At 33.6% G+C, this 20,819-nt stretch overlaps 2 protein-coding genes across 2 annotated transcripts in view; one reads left to right on the top strand and one right to left on the bottom strand.

Moving 5' to 3' along the window:
* LOC100374813 (uncharacterized) overlaps positions 1 to 20,819 on the bottom strand; it is a 92,364-nt gene that overhangs the window by 4,603 nt on the left and 66,942 nt on the right. The window contains 5 exon segments of the mRNA XM_085494868.1: positions 547 to 708; positions 2,969 to 3,130; positions 3,780 to 3,964; positions 4,654 to 4,933; positions 5,950 to 6,156. Coding sequence (XP_085350994.1) covers positions 547 to 708; positions 2,969 to 3,130; positions 3,780 to 3,964; positions 4,654 to 4,933; positions 5,950 to 6,156 — 996 coding nt within the window.
* Positions 8,618 to 20,165, top strand: LOC102803470 (uncharacterized). The gene is made up of 3 exons (XM_006811981.3): positions 8,618 to 8,769; positions 14,236 to 14,319; positions 15,425 to 20,165. Exons 1-3 carry the CDS (start codon positions 8,730 to 8,732, stop codon positions 17,026 to 17,028), a joined length of 1,728 nt encoding a protein of 575 aa, XP_006812044.3. The 5' UTR covers positions 8,618 to 8,729; the 3' UTR covers positions 17,029 to 20,165.

Here is a 20,819-nt window from a genome sequence, read left to right as displayed (position 1 = left end):
GATCTACAAATAGTAGAAATGTGTGTTTCCATAGATAGCTGCGAATCAAACAAGACACCTAAGTTTCTAGCACTTGACGAAGCACTAACCAATTCTTCACCAATTGCGATACTAGACAAAGGACACGAGTCTTGTGAGAATCTCCGAGACGACATGCACACAAATTCAGTTTTCGACACATTCAAAAGTAGGAAATTACAAGACATCCAATCGCTAACATCTTGAATACATGTCTGAAGTATCACCCGGGCGCGAATTTGATCATCTTCAGAAACCGATAAATAAATCTGTGTGTCATCGGCGTAAAAATGATATTTTACGCCGTGACGTCGCAATAACTCGCCCAATGGACGCATGTACATTGAGAACAATAATGGCCCTAAGACGGAGCCCTGTGGAACACCGGTTACTAATATAGACGTCATATCAGAAAGACGAGGGAACTGGTAGTAAAAAGGTGAAGTATATTAAAATCACATACAAACATATTCCCAATCACTTGAGCAGTTCTATCATCTTATTAGAATATATTTAAATGAAACTGACCTTTGCAGTCACTTTTTGAAGTACTTCCTAGTTCAAAGGTAACATAATACTTGGGACATGGTAGACAAGCTTTTTTGTTGTTGGATGGTTGATAGAAACCTAAGTGACATTTCTGGCATGGTGATAGACCATTATATGAAAAACTACCAGCAGAGCACATCTCTGTTGAAAAGGAAGGTTAAAAGAAATCAGTATGGTCTAGAATGTGCATGCAACAAAACAAGTAATTGGCCCTCTGACATGTGGAACTGCAATCGTTTGAAGCCAGAGGGTTGTCACCTGCACATGCACAGGAATTGAGTCGCAAGCGATTATAACACACAAAAACGCAAAGGCTCATGGGTAGACCCTTGTTTGTAAACAATGACACGCTATAGACACCTGATCCATGCGTAGGTGACGACTCCCTCGCTTTAAACAAGATGGCTACCATTACTGCATATATAGTTAATGGACACTCTTGCTTCTGACTTGGTATGATATGGCTCAGAGAAACTGCATTCATTTAAAAACGAGACTTCCCATCAGCTATTTTAGATATGATGGCAAAAAAAAATGCATGTGCGAAATTTCAACTTGATCAATACAAGTATATGTGGATCCTGAACCATTTTTGTAAAACAAATTGTCTCTCATTTTGAACTCAATTCAAAAAATACAAGCCATGCATGGCACAGTTCCCATTAGTTATCGAATTTAAGATGTACAGTTTTGTTTATAGTAATATAACTGGAATATAACCATGTCAGGAATATGATTATTATGATGATTGTTTAACATTTAAATGATTAACATTTGTATCTGATCGTCAAACAAGTACTTGTCCATATTGAGAGTTATTGCTCTGAAACAGCATTAATTAAAACAAAATCAGCCATTTTAATTACATGTATATACCGTACTCGACCGCGTTAGTGCCCGGGCAAGCGCCCACCCCCCACTTTTGCACAATTTTTATATTCGAGGTCACATTCGGCAAAGCGCCTACCCCTTCAAAATGCAACTAATTTAAAACTTGGTCTTGCGTAACGAATCTTGGTAATCGTTTTTATATGATACAGCGTGGATATCGATCGTTGTGAACATGTTGTGAATGCGTAGAACACGGTAACCGTGCGTAAACTACGCTTCGACAATGACCTGTTAATACAAGTAAAATGCGGTAAATATTTCATGCCATATTCAGTTTACCTCTCAAAAATGGCTCGTTACGTACTAGTTTTTTGGAAAAACTATGTCGTTTATTCGCTGAAATCAATTCCAACAGATCGTACTTCGACATCGATAATTCACTTCCGCATTGCGTTACCGGAAAGTCTTCGGGAATTTCCAAAGAATTGCGTCAGTACAACACAGCATTGTGATTGGTTAATAACCAACTTGACCCATTAGGTCAAAGAACGCCACTGCAGGTGAAATCGGCAAATGCATCATAGCGGAAAGTGATTTGTGATGAAAGTTTGCGTACGATCCAACACCTTCATCAGTGGAGATAATATGACAATTTTGACTTCGACTGTGTTCCAACAGACTCAAATGTTTTTAATTTCGTAAATTCTGGTGGTACGTAATTAATATTGTAATAAAATGTGCATATTTTTTGTGATCATTTCTGTTTCTTCATTGTGAAAATCAATGACGACTCAACTAATTTCGTAATTTGATTTCCCTCAAAGACGTAATCTGTTACTTGATGAATCAAATTTTTCATTTGCACTCTTTTTTGAGGGGGGTGCTCGGGTAAGCGCCCACCCCTAAAAAATCACGATTTTCTGAGTTGAGGCCCCTGGGCGCTAACGGTATGTATAATGAATATAGAAAATTTGAACATAATCAGTCAAAGCAAGTCAGAGATATGGGTCTAGAAGCCCATTCATTAAAACAAAATGGCCGCCAGTCAGCCATTTTGAATCTTATCTGAAAAACTAAATTATTTGCATCAAGGTCCCATAATGTCTAATGTATATACCAAGTTTGAACAAAATCCATCTGTAAATAACCGAGAAATGCTTTGATGATTTTTTAGCACAAAAATGGTTGCCATTCTGCCATCTTGAATCTGATTATAAAACAACAGCAATGTCCCAATGTCTGTGGCATTTTGAATTCTCTCTGCAAAACATCAAAGTTCTATGATGTTCAGTTTAGGTTCTGTAAAATACTTAATTTTCGCTATTTTCTCTGAAGGACTGTTTCAGTGAAAATAAATTCCAGCTAAAATAAAGTATGTTTAATACAGTATTTAAAATTTCAAGAGTGGCAGAATTGCTAGATTTTCATGCATTTTTGTGGCTAAAATACAGAGGTGAATTTATAAGTCAACGTCTGAGGAGGGGGGGGGGGGGCTAATTAGTCTCATTTAGAGGAGGGGTTGAATTGCGAGTTTTTACTAATGAATGAGTATTCTAGATAATTGGCTTACCAAAGCAGCGTGATTGAGAAGTAGTTCCACTATCCATAGTGGTTGTATTTTCTGGACAGGTTTTACAACTGAACTGTGCTTCTTCATCCTGGTACTGTCCAACAGGGCATGTCTTGCAATCTTTGGTGTGTTGGTTGTAGTAAGTGCCAGCGGGACAATTCACTACAATTGGAAATGATAAACTTGTGTCAGTCAACTCAGTATAAGCATGCTCTCTCTCTCTCTCTTTCAGAAGTGTTGTGAATTTCAGAATACTTTTCAAATGTGCTAGACAAAATTTGTAAATGATGAGCATTAACCATTATCAAAAACTTCATGTAATACCAGGTAGTCTAACATAAAAACAGTTATAAAATGTGCACCATGTTAGTTGGTTTATGGTATTATGTAAAATCATGGTGCTATTGTTCCATGGTACAATAAAATAGCATTTCAATTCAATTTCAATTTTCAATTGCATTTTAAATATTTCAGAACAAAAAGTATGATTTTTCAGCAGTCAACAATTCATGATATGGCATAATAGTAACCATAGTAAAAGCGGTATAATATTACAAAAATGGCAACTATTCACTAAAAATACAATCATCATTATCATGAAAATTAGGCTGGTGACCCCTAACTTTTTTTAAGTCAATGTCCTTATACTGCCTTGCAGTAAAATGAATAAATTCTGGGTATTTTTATTTATGAGTAGGCTTCTACCTTAAATCAGTTGAGTTGTATTAGCTCATAATAGTATTACAGCTGGTGTGCCAGACATCATTGTCCAAGCAAACACAATAATATGCATAATGTTTAATGTACTCACCACACATGTCATCTACATGTATACTCCCAGGGTCACAGTCGCTATAAATCGGTTTAATGAAGGAATCTTCTAAATTAATGTACATTGTATGGGTATTATTGACGACCATCGCAATCTTATCTTTTTCCATCCATAGATCGCTCAGTGTCATGTCATTAAGTGTTTCATCAGTCTCAGAAGCAAGGCTAGAAATAGGGAAATATATAACGGCCAGTCATTACCTCCAACTATGTCGTAACCTAACATTTAGCTGTTTAACAAATTGCCTGACACCATTACTGTACTCGTCCGACTTAGTGCCCATGCTTGACTCAGCCCACTCGTCCCTCATTTTTGGGATCACGTTCGACTAAGCGTCCATCTCTTATAAAATTCCCCAAATTAGACCATTGTGAGACTGGTCAGTTTTAACACATGTAATTGATTAATTTTATACTGGATTATTCAAATATTATTGGCCATAGACATGCCATTCAACATGTGTTGTAAACATTGGATGGGACCCACACGATGTGATGTCCAGTGGATGAAATACATATGTTAGTATGTTGATATTCACAAAGTAAGTTCATGAATTATCAACAAATTATATGGTATATTATATTTTCAATTCAGGTGCATTTTGAGCAGGTAGAATAATTCCAAGGTTCCAGGTGTTGAGTGGGTTTCAGACGTACTCAAAACATACATGTAGAAGATTTTCACACTGAATTCATTAATCTTTGAGGCTTAATGCATAATAATAATGAATTTATTGCATCTAAGTTTCCATTGGTTGACAGCAATAAAATGTACAATACATGTAAAATGTCAGTTATTGTTATTTCTGATTTTATGACAACTTTGATGCACAAGTAATTCACTCGAAACTCACCTCTCAACATTAAAAGTGAAATTCACATATACTTCTCCCATCTTTCCATCTAAATCTCTTCGTTTCCTAGCAACTGTGTCACACTTCACATTGATACTGCTCCTAGCACAGTTTTCTTCTTTTCGTTGACAGTAGCCCGACATACCAAATGTACTCAACTTTATCAACTCAATAAAACTATCTTTGATTTCGTCCTCTGCATTTTCACACTCCGTACTCAGATGGTGGTATGCAAATTTAGCTTGCACCGACCAGCCTGGTTTTCGACCTCTCCTCCCAGCTGTTAATAAAACAACAAATCTTTTAAACGGCAGTGGTTGCTGTGCCACGTGTATGCGAGATATTGGTTCTATATTAATGAAGATGCTGTTTTGACTGTTGCATAGAACAAAAGTACAAAAAAAGAAAGACTGTACCAATGTTTGATATAAACTGCCTGGGACAATTGAAACATAAATATCACGATGTGTGGAGCGATCGACCACCACCTCTATTTCAGTTTTCCCTTAGCCAAATTCGCAGCTAGTACATCATAGACAATTTGCGAGTTGTATTTTTTTCACAATACATCATAAAATCCACCATTTATTCAATTTATTATGTAGCATGCAGAACTTAAAATTAAACATATACTGTAAAATGTGTAATAGAAGCTGCTGACAACCAAAAAGTATGCTCTCAGGTAGTACAGGATCACATTGACCTCCAATGCATATGTCAGTCAATAGGATCACTGTAATGCCCTTATGCGTACCCTGCTGTATTCTTGTGATAACCTCATAAGGCATTGCTCCTTGCTACACTGATCTGACGCATACCGCACAAAGGAGTGCCAGGAGTTTGTTCAAAACGTTTCAAAGTCAATCATCGACCAGCACATTTTTTGTAGATATATAAAATCATTTCAGTAATTTCTTTACTCAATAATGAAAAAACAAAACTTAGAAATATTGTAAAAATAAACTGGCCTAAAAAATGCATAAATTTGCAGCTAGTTCATGATTCGGAGAGCGTTCTACGCATGAATTCATCACGTTCAAGGACGTTCTATTTCGAGCTTATTGAAAATTCAAACACAAATTTTATTATATGTTTTACCAAAATATGCAATTAAAAATAAACTTAAATTGTAAAAAGAAGTATCAAGTTTCATGTATGAACAAGTGTAAAAAGGCGACGAAGCACTATTTTAGCCCAAATCAACTAGTAAGGCATCATATGACACAAGTTTGTGCCGAGACAACACCTCATAAAGTTAATACAGCTGAATAAAAGGTCAAAGGTTAAAATACTCACAGGAACAGGCTGGGAGTTCTGGTTGTCTGCTGACTTGTGTATGAAACCAGACACCTGTACCACTATCAGTAATGACACAAAAGTAGACTGGTAGTGGCATTATGGCAAAGTATAAACCAGTATCACAATGTATGGTGCACATATCATCATTATTGCATGCAATGCCACCATTTTTTGGTGCAGATAAAGGTGAACACTTGACTTGACCTGAAAATAGAAAAGTATTATTATACTTCTCACAGCAAATAAAAATAGAATTTTCGGCAGCCATATTTGCATATGTTATGGACATCTTCCTTATATGAAGAAAAACTAATATTCATTCTGGGAAATAATAATTTAGTAATCAAAATATGTTCACATTTGCTTCATAAAAAGGTTAAAAGAACTTCAGCCGCTGCCTTCAGTTCAAACCACAAAATAATAATAATCTATACATTATTACATACTTTCATTTTAATGTTTTTTGGGTTTTTTTCCATTTATTACACTTATTTATTTGTTCCTTCACATCAAAATTGTGGAATCGATTGCAATAAAGAAATTATTATTATGAAAAATGCATGTCCCATTCATTATGATCTCTATATTTTCTATGTGTATTTTGCAATCACATTCACAACAATCACTGTATTTATACCTATGTGCACATGTCTCTCATTATATTGTGTATGTGTATTTTGCAATCACATTCATTGTGATCATCGTATAGCTGTCATGCACGCCACATCTATCACGATCACCGCATTGCTTCCACGTTTCAAAAGAAGTAAAAAATATTACCACAAAACTATAAATATTATCACAAAATAAAGAACTGTGAAAATCAGAAAAATCACCATAAAATTAAAAAAATCAGAGAGAGAAATACCCAATGTATTGTAGGGAGTATAACTCACTGCAAATGTGAGAGCATTCGGTTTTAGAGACAAAGTTTGAAATGTAACAGTTAAACAGATGGCAGAATTTGCTATAAACTGATAGAAGCATATACGCGGTACATGTATGCTTTTACAGAAATATAAAAAAAAATTGTTAAAAAGCGTATTACACTGAAATAGGTCATTTGGTTTAAATTTTAGAGAAATTTAATATTATAGAAATATTCACTATGTTAGTAACGAAAACACTAACTTCTATCACTAAATGTGAATATTGATTCAATTCAATTCAATGTAGCACTGCAAGACTTAACGTCACTGGTTTGCAAAGAAATTATACTGACTTGGAATTTAAAGGGCGGCAGTCGTCGTGCCACGTCCTGTTCGATATGGGACTCATAGCGACGTATAAAACGTGTGTTAAATACATTGTTTATTTACATGAAATTCGAACACGCGACGACCACCGCGCTTTAACTCACTTGGCTACATGTATAAGCGAAAATAAAACTACTGTAAAATCTGTATTAGAATCCGCGGCTTCTATTAAAATGATACAATGCAATAGAGGGGATGTGGCTTCCATTAGAGCATCTACACATATGAGAAATGATGACTTTTTGGTTCTCAATTATTCAAAAAGAATGGGTGCGACTTCTATTAGGGATGCGGCTTCTAATACAGATTTTACGGTACTGTAAAATACTTTATTTTCGCTTGGAATTTATTTTTGCTATTTCCGCTGAAGGGATGATTTTGTGAAAATAAAATCCAGCGAATATACTTTTTTTCCTATATTTCACATTAAACTCACCAAAAATCAGTGAAAATAAATTCTAAGCAAAACGCCCAAAAAGCATTTTCAGCGAAAATTAATTCCAGCGAAAATAAAGTATTCCACAGTAGATACAGTACATACATACATTTAGTTCAGTGTGAGTCTGGTATATTAAAATCCTACTGTTTGATGGCTCATATGAATCTGAATGGGGAAAAGCTTTTAGCTGAGCATATCCATGAAATTTCATTCTATAGAAGGAGCCGGAATGCTAAATTTGCATAATTATTACTAATTTGCATAATCAAGTGTGTAAGCTAATACTGTGGAATACTTTATTTTAGCTGGAATTAATTTTCGATGAAAAGGCTTTTTGGGCGTTTTGCTTGGAATATATTTTCACTGATTTTTGACGAGTTTAATGTGAAATATAGGAAAAAAGTATATTCACTGAATTTTATTTTCACGGAATCATCCTTTCAGCAAAAATAGCGAAAATAAAGTATTCTACTGTATTATGCTTGATGTAATATGTGTAGTGGAGTTGAATGAGAGGAACTGTATACATTGACACGTAAAGTACACAAATTAACACATTTGGAGAAAAACTATTTATAGAATTTTGTTTGTGGCATTACACGATTGCTCTCCTAGATTTTTTTTTTATATCTTTGAAGGTTGTACACGTAATGAAAAACAGATTAATTATATTTATGTAGTCTTAAATTAAGATTTTAATTATCAAAAATTGTAAATTCTGATTGTTTGGTTCGTTTTACAGGGTTGTCTGCATTTTAACTTGCTACTGATAGTTCTGTATTCATATGTATAATACAGCAATTGATTTCTAAGATAAATATATTCAGTCGGATAATAAAGATTTCCAAAGCCTATAATTCCCTTTTCCCATAATCGTCCATTAGTTTGTGAGCCAGCTGTTACTGAATTGTAAATGTACTCTGTAATTGTGTTTATAATAGTGGTGATGTCAGACTGTGTCACATGTGGTCACTTGATGAGCGCCAACTGTAGCGTCAACTTCATGTCTTTTTGCTTCTGCTGCAACAATCAGTGAAATCAACGACAAAATCTCAGCATGTTGGTAGGATAAAACTCGCATAATGTGTTCTCCAGTTCAATATATAATCAGAAAAGTTGTCGGTAAGATTTGAATTAATATTTCTGTTATTGTTTCACAAGTTCTGTTAGGAAGACAGTAGAAGTGAAGCGAGTTTACACCTTTTAGTATGCCACAATCTTTCCGGTTACAACATGATGAAAATTGTTTTAGACGTTTCTAGAATTTATTAATTTTGTACCAAATAGAAATAATTAATATTAAAAAATAGAAGTCTTGATTCATTATATATCATATATTCAATAATTAATAATGAGGGTTAAATCATCCCACCATTTTATATTTTACCTTTTAAAAATTTCACCAATAACCCATGGTGTTAGGAAACATTGTTTTACTGACAGAAATTATCACTGAGCTTGTTCATTATATTATGGGTATCATTAACTTTTGTGTCTCCTAGCACAGATAAATCAAATATCGCTTTATACCACACCCTTCTGCTGATGTTGTTTAATTTCTCTGATTTATTTTGGCTATTTATGGCGGCATTCACCAGGCACTGTGTTATAATCCAATTATTAACATCACACTCTATTGACGTTTTAGGGTTTAGTTTTTTGATTGAAGGTAAAGTGAAACACTGACAGTTAACACCAATACACACAGACTATTGAGGTGTCAATGTGTTAAAGCATAGACACTTATTAGAAGCCATGGTTAAAGCCACTCAGCTCAGTGAGAATAGACCCTAACACTTCCACAGATCAAGCCACTCAGCTCGGTGAAAAAAAATTCACCAACAGATGTTTTCCCCACAAAACTTTATTTTTGTATGCATATTTTGAATAATAATCTGTACCAAGCACGCGAAGATTTGTCAAGAGTTTTTGAGACGTGTGTCAACTTAATTCCTAGAGCAGACAGAATAACTACAGACCGCAAAACATACAGCAAATTCAGAGTTATGAGGAATTTAAACGAGAATTGTCATTGCATATTACAGCAGATGACATAAAGGGAGTGTGTACAAATCCTCAGCAGTTGCTGGCTTGTTAACTGTTGTATATATCTGGTAGTGTTGCTTATGTGTGGGCTATGTATACGAAGGCAACGTTCAGCACCATCAATATGGTGAAACGTGACGATGAATGTAACGTAAATTTCAATTGACCTCACTGTGATGAGGCATACGTTGTGGAATACGGAAAAAGACCCCGAAGAATGCACTCTGCATACACAAGATGTTAATAACCTTTAACAAGATTATGACGTTAACATATCTCATGAATATTATTTGAAAGTGAAATTATTAATAGAAAGCATTTAGTATGAAACGCCGGAATCGCATATATTCAGTCTTGACCCCAACTCTGTCTATTGTGGTTATTTGAAGACTGTAAACGCTTTCTATCAAACTAAAATGGTCACCAAATTTAACTGCTTTCTTGTTTTACAATACAATCTAAATGAGCTACGGCAAGCCGAAATAGGTCTTGATTCCATACAGCGCCACCAGTGGCTGTTCCCGGCTCCATGCGTCCAGGAATTAGATTGTTGGCATTTGAAAGGGCATTGTTCATCATATTTTTGTTTTAATCTTTTATTTTTGTAGTATATCAAATAAATAAAATAAATGATATGTCATATATTTATGATATAAGTAAATAGCTGGTCTAACAAAGGTCATTTAGACTAGGTGTTACAAGCATTAACAAATATGAACTTTGTTGAAATGACTTGTAAATACACCTCTGCTATTTAGATTATATATGAGCTATTAATAGAACCAATATGGTAAATGTAATACAACTAATAAGTGAAAATGTTAGGTTTATATTTTAGTGTTGTGTAGTTTTCTGTGATTTTTCCTATCAAAATTGATCATCAAATACACAATATGCATCCATTGTGTTTGTTTTGTTTTGATTTTTAATACTTTTAAAAAAGATACAATATATAGCTAATTTGACTATTATAAAAAAATATATACAAATATACCTAACCTAATAATATAAGGTTATTACGAAGATACCTCAAAGTATGCACAAAAACAGTACAGCGGCAGTATCGACCGACGCGCAGCGGAGGTTGATGCGACAGCGTACTGTCTGAGTGCATACTTTAAGGTATCTTCGTAATAACCTTATTATTATACATCTTTTCCTACCAAGGATACATCATGGGAATGCCGAAATCTAAAAAGTTTAGAACAGAATCAGCAAACTTCTTTGTATGGAGTCCGGTCAAACCCTGGTGGCAGCCATGTTTGTTTGTTTTTTATTAGAGGACGCTTACGCGCGTAATCGTTCCATATTTGGAATACGCATTCCCTTATATGGTAGGATGAAAATACTTTGTAAAATACCGCAAAATTACGACACGCTGTAACCTATGGCGTTACGGTGACAGATGTATAATAATGATACTTATTTTTTTTTTTTATTTATAATATTTTTTTTTATTTTTGACACAATAATAATAATTTAGAGAAACAAAAGCGTACTTGCACAGAAAAACTGAAAAGAAAATAAGAATGATGATAAAGTAAAACGTAATAGAATAATTGCAGTCATTGCACTTATATCTTTTGTTATATTTGTATTTTGCTGTTGTCCATCAAATATAAAAAGTATATACATGTACACAAAAATCTAAATCTGACTGTCAATTGGACTAGAATCTTGTAACATCAATGTTACATTAAAAAATTTGAAAATTTGTGTTTTTTATAAACCTTTGAATGCCAAAATCACATTCTGGTGCCTTTAATCAAATTACCCCATCTTTTATTTTTTTTAATGTTCGACTTCAGTCCATATGTACATTTGTTCCAGAATTATCAATTTACTGCAAAATCTAAATTTCTGCATCTAAATGATTTGTGAAAAGTTATATTTTCAACTAACAATTAGCCTTTTCACCACCAGTTCCTTCTTTTCATCACATATTCACAAAATAGTCTTGTTTATAGTCTGCACTTTCCTTCAGAAGATTGGGACAAAAATTGCCAATTTTTTCTAGTAAAAACTGAAAATTGACACAAATTTTATCCGTTGGCTCCAAAATTAAGGTTCGTTTCCAGAAATATTGAAGAATTATATGAAAAAAGATTAGAAAATGTTCAAGATAATTCGGCAATGAAATATTGAATAGAAATATAATATTTACTGTGCTGAATGCCAGACATGATAAGCATAATGTCAAAAACGTGTACACACATTGAACAATATATTCTGTCATAGCAGGAAAGCAAACTGATGATGTGTACTCGTCGTGGCAACATATGCTGCAGTCATTTCTACCACTTAACAAAAAAAAGGGGTCAACCGTTGGAAGAAAACTCAGGTTATGAACTTCATTCAAATTGTCAACTTAAAATGTCCCCTTTGACAAATATCAAAATGGATTTTCTTTTTAAAAGCTTTGAAAAAAAAGCTTTGAAGTGTAATATCCAGTGAGCGATTATGAGGCTGGATTTGCTTTGCTGATATTACATCTGACAAACATCTGTTACGCGGATAAAGGCATCTTTTGTCTTTGCTTGTGGAAAAACTATCATGTGTCCCATTGATAATTTGACTCATTTTCACTTCAACTTCTGTCATCTTTCAAATAAAATCATCAGCATACTGTAAAAAACTGTATTTTAGCGGGACTTAATTTTCACTGAAAAGACTTTTTTGGGTGTTTTGTATGGAATTAATTTTCACTGATTTTTGACAAGTTGAATGTAAAATATAGGAAAAAGATATATTCGCTTGATTTTATTTTCACTGAATCATTCCTTAAGCAAAATAGCAAAAATTATTTTCAAGTGAAAATAAAGTATTTTACAGTATTCCCTATTTTTTTTCAGAAATATTGATAAAAATCTGTAGTCAATGAGAAATTATATTCATCTGGTAAAAATATATAAAAATGTTTCATTACAATTTGGCAGGTAAAATTATGTCATAAGGAAATCTGGACAACATTTAGTTTTACTTCCATATTTCCAATTCATGTGCATGTTTGTTTCAGCATGATTTTAAATGGTGTAATAGACGCATATGTACATGCTTATTCTTGGGTGTGCTGGTGGTGCCAGCTTTTTTCACGTGGGCTTCACCGGAAGTAGCAACATTTGTGCTAAAGATCTCCATTGTGTATGTCTAATTCTACATTTTAGTAATTTTAATGGGAAAGATGTGTTATAATAATTTTCTCCGTGATTACAGCGATAACTTGATAGTACATGACTGCATTGCTATGTGGCAGCTTACAGTACCGGTATGTCTAATCAAACTAACTGCATCACCCTCCAATGGTACTTTGAACGTTTCTTTTCCCTGCAAAATTTTGGTGTCTAATTTTTCTATCTTTTTATTAATTTGTGACCATGGATTGCAGGTTTTGATCAAAAATTTTAAAAATTTTATGCAGGTTTTTTGAAAGGTGACAAAAGTTTATTTTTTGTACTCTAAAGTTTAATAAATAACTCAAGACAGATTACTATGAAGATTTATAGAACCACAAATAGTCATAACTGAAATGAAAGTGATGATAATATTAACTATTTTTTTTATTAAAATAATCAATAAGATCACCACACCACGACAAAGAAAAAGTGGATGCATATTGCCTATTTGACGTTTTGGTAACACAGAAAACTACAAAACTAATATTTTTGAATATTCATTGTTTAACATTTACCATTATTTGCTCTATTATAAGCGCTTGACTACTTTCATAAATGACAGAGGCGAGTCTATGGTCAAAAGAAAACATATTTCTATGATTTTGCATACAATAAATTCAATTGTTGCTTTGTGTGTGGTTTTTAAATAGAGCAACAGAGGTATTATGTATTTTTAATTGAATTTTGAAACCTTGGAAATATGAATAAATATTAATGTAAAATTTATTTAATTGTATTACGTTATATTTACTGCATTATTAATCATACATTTTTTTCCCTTTCAATTCAGTAGAATTTCTAGTAAATAAGTTCACTGATGTATTCTTTGTATTAATTATTGTAAATTATTTTTAGCAGTGATATATGCAAGATTGGAAGGGGGGTTGCAAACATTAATTGGAAGAGGGTTTGATAATTACTCATAAACTAGCGACTCGCAAAAGCTGTAAACAAAACAATTTTATCAGAGTGCCGTGACAAGACTATACACACGAGTTGATCGTTTAGGGTGTGTTTTTTTCTGGTAAATTAAACATTATAAATCACAATATTTACAGACTAGTGCATTTCAGCGTATAATCCTACATCTGTCACCAAATCTTCCCTTTATATCAGCTTACATTTCAGATCAAATGTGAAAATTCATATTTTAATTATCGATCCTAAATATAATTCTTAGTTAAGTGCGAGAGGGGAAGGGGGGTCACAATGTGTTGTGTTCAATATGCGTCGTATGTGTTATTGTTAGTTTACTTCCAATTGAAACATAAAGAGTACTATTGTAACAACAATCACTATCCGGTACTTTACTGTAAAAAAAAAATGGCAATTTCACTGCTAATTTAGAGAATGTAATTTTTTTTTGCAGAAATGGGCAAGTTGTGCACATCAAGACCAACTGTCAGAAGGCAGTTAGCTTACGCTAGATTTTGTTGCACTGGTGTCAAATCAGGTGAGATTTTATCCTATTACCACATGAATCCTATTACTACGTACGGTAATGTCCATATACATTAATTACCATACGACATTTACTACATGAATTCCATTCCATGTGGTGTTCACCACATGAATTCAATTTCCATGTGGTGTCTACCACATGAGTGATATTACCGTACCATATGACATTTACCACATTCTGTTCCATGTGGTGATCACATGAATTCTGTTCCATATGGTATTCACCACATGGATTCTATTTCCATATGATGTCTACCACATAAGTGATGTTACTATATGGTATTTACCACATGAATCCTATCACCACGTATGGCAATTACCAAATATAAACATTACTATATGGCTTTTGCTACATGAATTCTGTTCCATATGGTATTCACCACATGAATTCTATTTCTATGTGGTGTCTACCACATGAGTGATATTACTATATTTGGCATTTACCACACGAATCTTTTTACCAAACAGTAAACAAAATTACCACATGGTGTTTACCACAGCATGTATTATTTACCATGTACATTACCCTATTGCCAAATGGTATTCACCACATTAACCTTATTACCATGTGGTATTTACCATATATTCACCACAGGAACCCTATATTTACTTCATATTGTAATTACCACATGAATGCTATTACATGATCATATGGTATTCACCACATTAACCTTATTACCATGTGGTATTTACCATATATTCACCACAGGAACCCTATATTTACTTCATATTGTAATTACCACATGAATGCTATTACATGATCATATGGTGTTCACCACATAAATTCTAATTCCATACGATATATACCACATGAGTGATATTACTATATGGTATTTACCACATGAACCCCATTACCTTATATAAATTAACCATACAAATCATTATCATATGATCTGATGTGTGTGACAGTTAAAAATACTAACACAAAACATATTGCAAAATTAATTTTGATGCCACCTATTTAGTGAAGGTGACACAAACAGGCACAATATGTTTTTCATATTTTTTTTCTCGATTATTTTGTGTAACAACAAATTTTATAAAAATGTGCTAAATTTTACACCAAAATTAACACCTTATTTAACTTTTTTTTTCAGGATTAAAGAAATTTTCGCAAGATAAAATGGCGATGACTTTTGCTTTTGTGGCTTTAATGAGCTGCTTGGCAACATTCACATATGTCGTCATGACGTCTGGAGACGGCAACGAAGTGTTAGGTTCAGTACAAAGAACAGTTCTTGAATATGAAACTACAGAAATATCAAATAAACAACCAATAAAGAGTACAGAGTTATTAGATGAACAGCCAGTGAAGATTACAGAGTTATCAGAAGAACAACCGGTAAAGACTGACCAAGAAACTGACACATCGCAGGCAGCTAAAACGAGAAAAAGAATTTTTCTACAATCACCAATGGGGAGAAAAATACAGGGCATTTTTGTCAGACTTCAGCATGAGAAAGAGAACATGACAAGTATTGTCCATGAAATGGGGCTCGACAAATCTGTGCTGGATAGATCTATAGTCAATTGGGGTAATGTTATTAGGTTAAAAAGGGCCTTTAGAGAGGTGATTGAGACGGGCAGAGTTCTAAAAATAGGTATTATGGGCGGATCAGTGTCTGCTGTTAATGTTTACCCACGTCTTTTGGAAAAAGCGTTGAAACGAATCTTGGATTCAGATGTTAGTATCTATAACGGGGCTATCGGGGCGACTGACAGTCAGTACTACGCCTACTGTATGAGAAATCACTTAGACACTCAAAATCTTGATATCATTATATGGGAGTTAGCAGTCAATGATTTCCTGAAAGGAGTCAGTCCCTCAGGACAAGAAGAAATTACACGTCAAGTCATAGAGTTGCCAAACAAGCCGCAGTTGCTTTACGTCAATTTTCTGTTTGGTAAACAAATTGCTAAAAAATCATGCAATAACAGTGAAGATACTGGTGGTCGTGAACTAAGCATGTACTATGCTGTACCTTCGATCAGCCTCAGTAAAGCTGCCTGTAGAAGAATAAAGGCTGGAAAAGCAGATGACTTGCTTGGCGGAGTTAACAAAAACCATCTCTCATCGAAGGCGCATTTACAAATGGAGTTATTCTTGAGGTATTTTATGGTGAATGTTCTGTCAAATGTCACTTGGGAGATCCTGGAATCAAAGACAAGTTTGTCATCAGAAGTTATGACTGAGGTTGAACACGTGCCAGGGCCGTTACCACCAACTTATTTCATGGATACGCGCGTAACAAAGCCAAAATGTTGGTCAGCATTGCTCCCACAGTTGGGTATTGGTGAATATCTTTGGCCAATCAGAGCAGCCGATGGATGGGACAAAGTACCAGTTCATAGTGATTCTGGTGATCGTAAACAAGTTTGGGTCGGCAGTAAGAATGGCAGTGTCATCCGGTTTCCAATTAGCATAGAGCCTTATGAAAACCTCACCAGTAAACTTGCTATATCAACGTTCACATGTGAGAATTGTGGATCAGTTCGGGCGATTGTTGACAATGACTTTGCTCGAGCAGCTACTATCAGTGGTAGAAGTCAGCATCGAATCACATGGCCAACAGTTATTGCCACCAACCTTGAACCAGGAAGTCATAACATCACTATAAAATGTCTCAGTGATGATCCATTCCACTTGGCTGCTATAGCAACAGCCTATGACCTCACAACACCATTGTCAATCTTCACATGAAGAAAATATAGTACAAATTTAGATTCGATAAAAAAAAATAATATTCAAGTTACTTGTCATCTTGTATATATGGTGTAGGATTTGTTCTGAATTTGCAAATAAAATTAAAAAAAAAATCATAAAATCAAATCAAAGAGAGCTTAAAAAGAACTTCCCTGTGCTGAGAGTATTGGAGACATATTAAAAATTAATTACCTTTCCAAACAAGAAGCTTTGCAACCAATATTGGTACAACGTGAAAACAATGTGAACTACATTATTGAAGTTTATAATACTTGTAAACAATACATTTGATTTTACATCTGTGGTTTATAGTCTAATTTTACAAGAGCACCTTTACCACAAGTTCAATTTGAATCTGATTTTTTGAGATATCAAAAATTGGCTAATAATAATTAGAAAATCAATATACATGTATTTCATTATTAAACTAATGTCTGTGGATTATCCCAGAGCATCTATAAACCAAATTTCAATGAAATATGATTATGCACATTGTTCAAACCGACAATTAGTATTTCAATCCAAAACTACTGCATTGTTTACAGGCACTCTTACAAAGTCTTGTTTAAATGCAATTATCCATTTTGGAAAAAAATATGATAGATGTCAACCCCAAACTACGTATATACTGGGAAAAGGGGGGGGTGGGGGTGGGGGGTAATTAGGTGTATCTGTCTATTGTTCCACATATGTACATATGTTTCATTATAATGTGATGATTAATTCTTAAAAAAAAATCGAAGAAAAGCCCAAAAAATTATTATTATGCAAATTAGGTAATTGGTATGGATGTATATAATTATGGAAATTGGGTAATTAATATGGATATTTACCCAAAACCTATCAGGTCTGTGAATTGTCCTATATGACATCTATGTACCAAGTTTCATTGTAATATGATGATTAGTACTTGAGATAACAGTGTAAAAGCCGCAAAATTTACTAATCATTATGCAAATTAGGTAATAAATATGCGCATTAGCCGAGAGCATCTATGCATCATTAAAAACCCACATATGGTTCTTGTGGTATCAATGGAACAGTTGCGTGCACACATATACATACAGGCACACTAACTGCAAAAACTCCTATTGTGTGCTTTACACACAGGAGTCAAAAAATGAGCACCTGCTTTATTTTATCAGTGAGTAAGGAACACAAACTGAAAATGTCAATAATCTACAGATAAAAGAAGATGAATTCTGAAAAAATTGATAAATTCTAAATATAATCTACTGGTATGGTAGCTGTAATGAGAATGTATGTACTGTAATTTAAAATACTTTATTTTCGCTGAAATTAATTTTCACTGATTGTTTGATGAGTTGAATGTAAAATATAGGAAAAAAGGTATATTTGCTGGATTTTATTTTCACTAAATTATTCCTTCAGCGAAAATAGCAAAAATTAATTCCAAGCGAAAATAAAGTATTTTACAGTACTTTTAAAAAAACTGGTTGTCTGTCATATATACCCGGTACCCCCACCCCCCCACCCCAAAAATGGATAACTTAACACCCTAAAAATGAATCATATTCTGTAAACTATTTAATTTTCGCTGCTAGGAAATTTGATTTTATAGGATTATGTGAAGACAACATTTTGCAAAAGTCACCAACACTCCCCGCGTAGGACCCCACAGAAAATGTTTTGATTTACACAGACTCACAAAATTTGACTCTTGTGAAATTAAAAAGGTTCACAAAGACTGATGTAAAGATCTCTATATTGTATTACTACAAATCCTTGGGATATTAGAAAAGGAAATTTCTATAGGTCAATTAATCAACTGGTACTATAAAATCCAGCTCATATTTTATTTTTAAATATTGAAAATGGCAAATTTTGTAGATTTGGTCCAAAATTAAAAACAAAATTACAGAAAAATGTTGCACAAAAAATGTTGGCGGGAAAATGTAGGTTGCATGCAAACTACATTGTAAATATTTGAGAATAAAAATCACTTTTGTTTACAATAACAGACGCAGCATGTTGCAGGTGGATAAATGAATAGCTTTTCATGTGGAATAATAAAACAGTTAGGTCAGTTTATTATGTAGATATAAGGATCCAATGAAACGAATGACAAGCTTATTTTAATTTAATCAGATTGTTTATTGTATAGTCTTATATCTAAGTATGTGAGTTCATATATTATAAACTACATTACAGTTAACTCATCACCTGCTAAAAACCCTCCACAGAGAGCTGATTTAAATAGTGTATAATGGCGTCAAATCAAATCTAATCAGCTGATTTAAATAGTGTATAATGGTGTCAAATCAAATCTAATCAGCTGATTTAAATAGTATATAATGGCATAAAATCTAATCAGCTGATTTAAATAGTATATAATGTCAAATCAAATCAGCTGATTTAAGGTGTATATAATGTTGTCAAATCAAATCTAATCAGCTGATTTAGATAGTATATAATGTTGTCAAATCTAATCAGCTGATTTAAAGTGTATATAATGTTGTCAAATCAAATCAGCTGATTTAAAGTGTATATAATGTTGTCAAATCAAATCAGCTGATTTACATAGTATATAATGGCATAAAATCTAATCAGCTGATTTAAATAGTATATAATGACATAAAATCTAATCAGCTGATTTAAATAGTATATAATGTTGTCAAATCAAATCAGCTGATTTAGATAGTATATAATGTTGTCAACAGATGATGTGTTAACACTCTGAACACCAAAGTCATTTTTTGTTAATTTTTTCAGAAAATAAGGCTAATAATTATTTCCAGATTTTTTCAGTAAAATTGATCTAGTATTGGGGAAACTATAACCAGTAAATAAATTATATGTGCAATTTGTTGCAACAACATTTTATTTGAGAGTTTTCTAGCTTTAACCTTTCCACCACCAGAAGTCCTCGCTCAAATTATTCTGCACATTTTTTTTTATTCAATATTTCTGGAAATGCACAGTTTATACTCAAATAATTTGGCTATTTTTGTCCCAATCTTCTGAAGGAAATTACAGACTATAAACGGAAACTATTTTGTAAAGAAAAGAGGAAACTGGAAGTAAAAAGGTTAAAGTTTCAGATACCTTGTACCTGTAATTTATACTTTAAAGTTAAAATAAAATATACATGTTCATGGATTTTGGAAAACACAGCACTATTTTCTTCTTCTTTTTTGCTTATATATACTGTATATATTCTTCCTATGAATGAACACTTGCGATTGGATAATGACATTTAATTTATTTGATCCAGATACTGTTAACTGATTTAATTTTATGATCGAGGCAAGAGAAAATCATGAAATATGTGTGATGTTTGAAAAGAATTGGTCCAGGGGTGTCCAAGATACAGCTCTGGATGCATGCATGCACATATATATGCATGAAAACTAAACTATAAGTCCTGCCGGTCACTGGTAGCCTAGTGGTTATTGCACCAGACTCATGATCGGTAGACCCGAGTTCAAATCCTACCTTAGGCTCGACCCCTACCCTCGGTGAGTGTGCCACAGACTCAATAGGAAGGCCAATTCCACTGGCCGAGATTCATTCACTAACAAATGCGACTTTGGGGGAAACTTGGTTAAGGTCTGCAGGTGCTTGTGTTCGACCAGGCCTGGTTGAAACCAGGATAGCGCATTACAAATTGCCATTTGACAGAGAGATGGCCACATAGCCCTGTCATATGACTCGTGTGGCAAAATGCACTATGTGTCATCACTAGCACTTGCAATTTGCACATACAGAAAAGAAGTCAGGAGAGACAACAGTGACACTTAATGTCCGAAACTGTCGCCTGGCACAAA

Source organism: Saccoglossus kowalevskii, chromosome 21 (genome assembly GCF_978046115.1).
Source record: "Saccoglossus kowalevskii chromosome 21, keSacKowa6.1, whole genome shotgun sequence".
In the NCBI taxonomy this organism is placed as follows: domain Eukaryota; kingdom Metazoa; phylum Hemichordata; class Enteropneusta; family Harrimaniidae; genus Saccoglossus; species Saccoglossus kowalevskii.
The sequence above is the reverse complement of the archived record's forward strand: the minus strand, read 5'-3'. Positions and strand labels throughout refer to the sequence as shown.

Bases quoted from the DNA above. Each gene is read 5' to 3' on its own strand.
- LOC102803470 (XM_006811981.3), top strand. From the start codon at position 8,730: ATGTGTTCTCCAGTTCAATATATAATCAGAAAAGTTGTCG. The intron at 8,770-14,235 runs GTAAGATTTGAA...TTTTTTTTGCAG, and splicing joins TATAATCAGAAAAGTTGTCG to AAATGGGCAAGTTGTGCACA. The intron at 14,320-15,424 runs GTGAGATTTTAT...TTTTTTTTTCAG, and splicing joins TTGCACTGGTGTCAAATCAG to GATTAAAGAAATTTTCGCAA.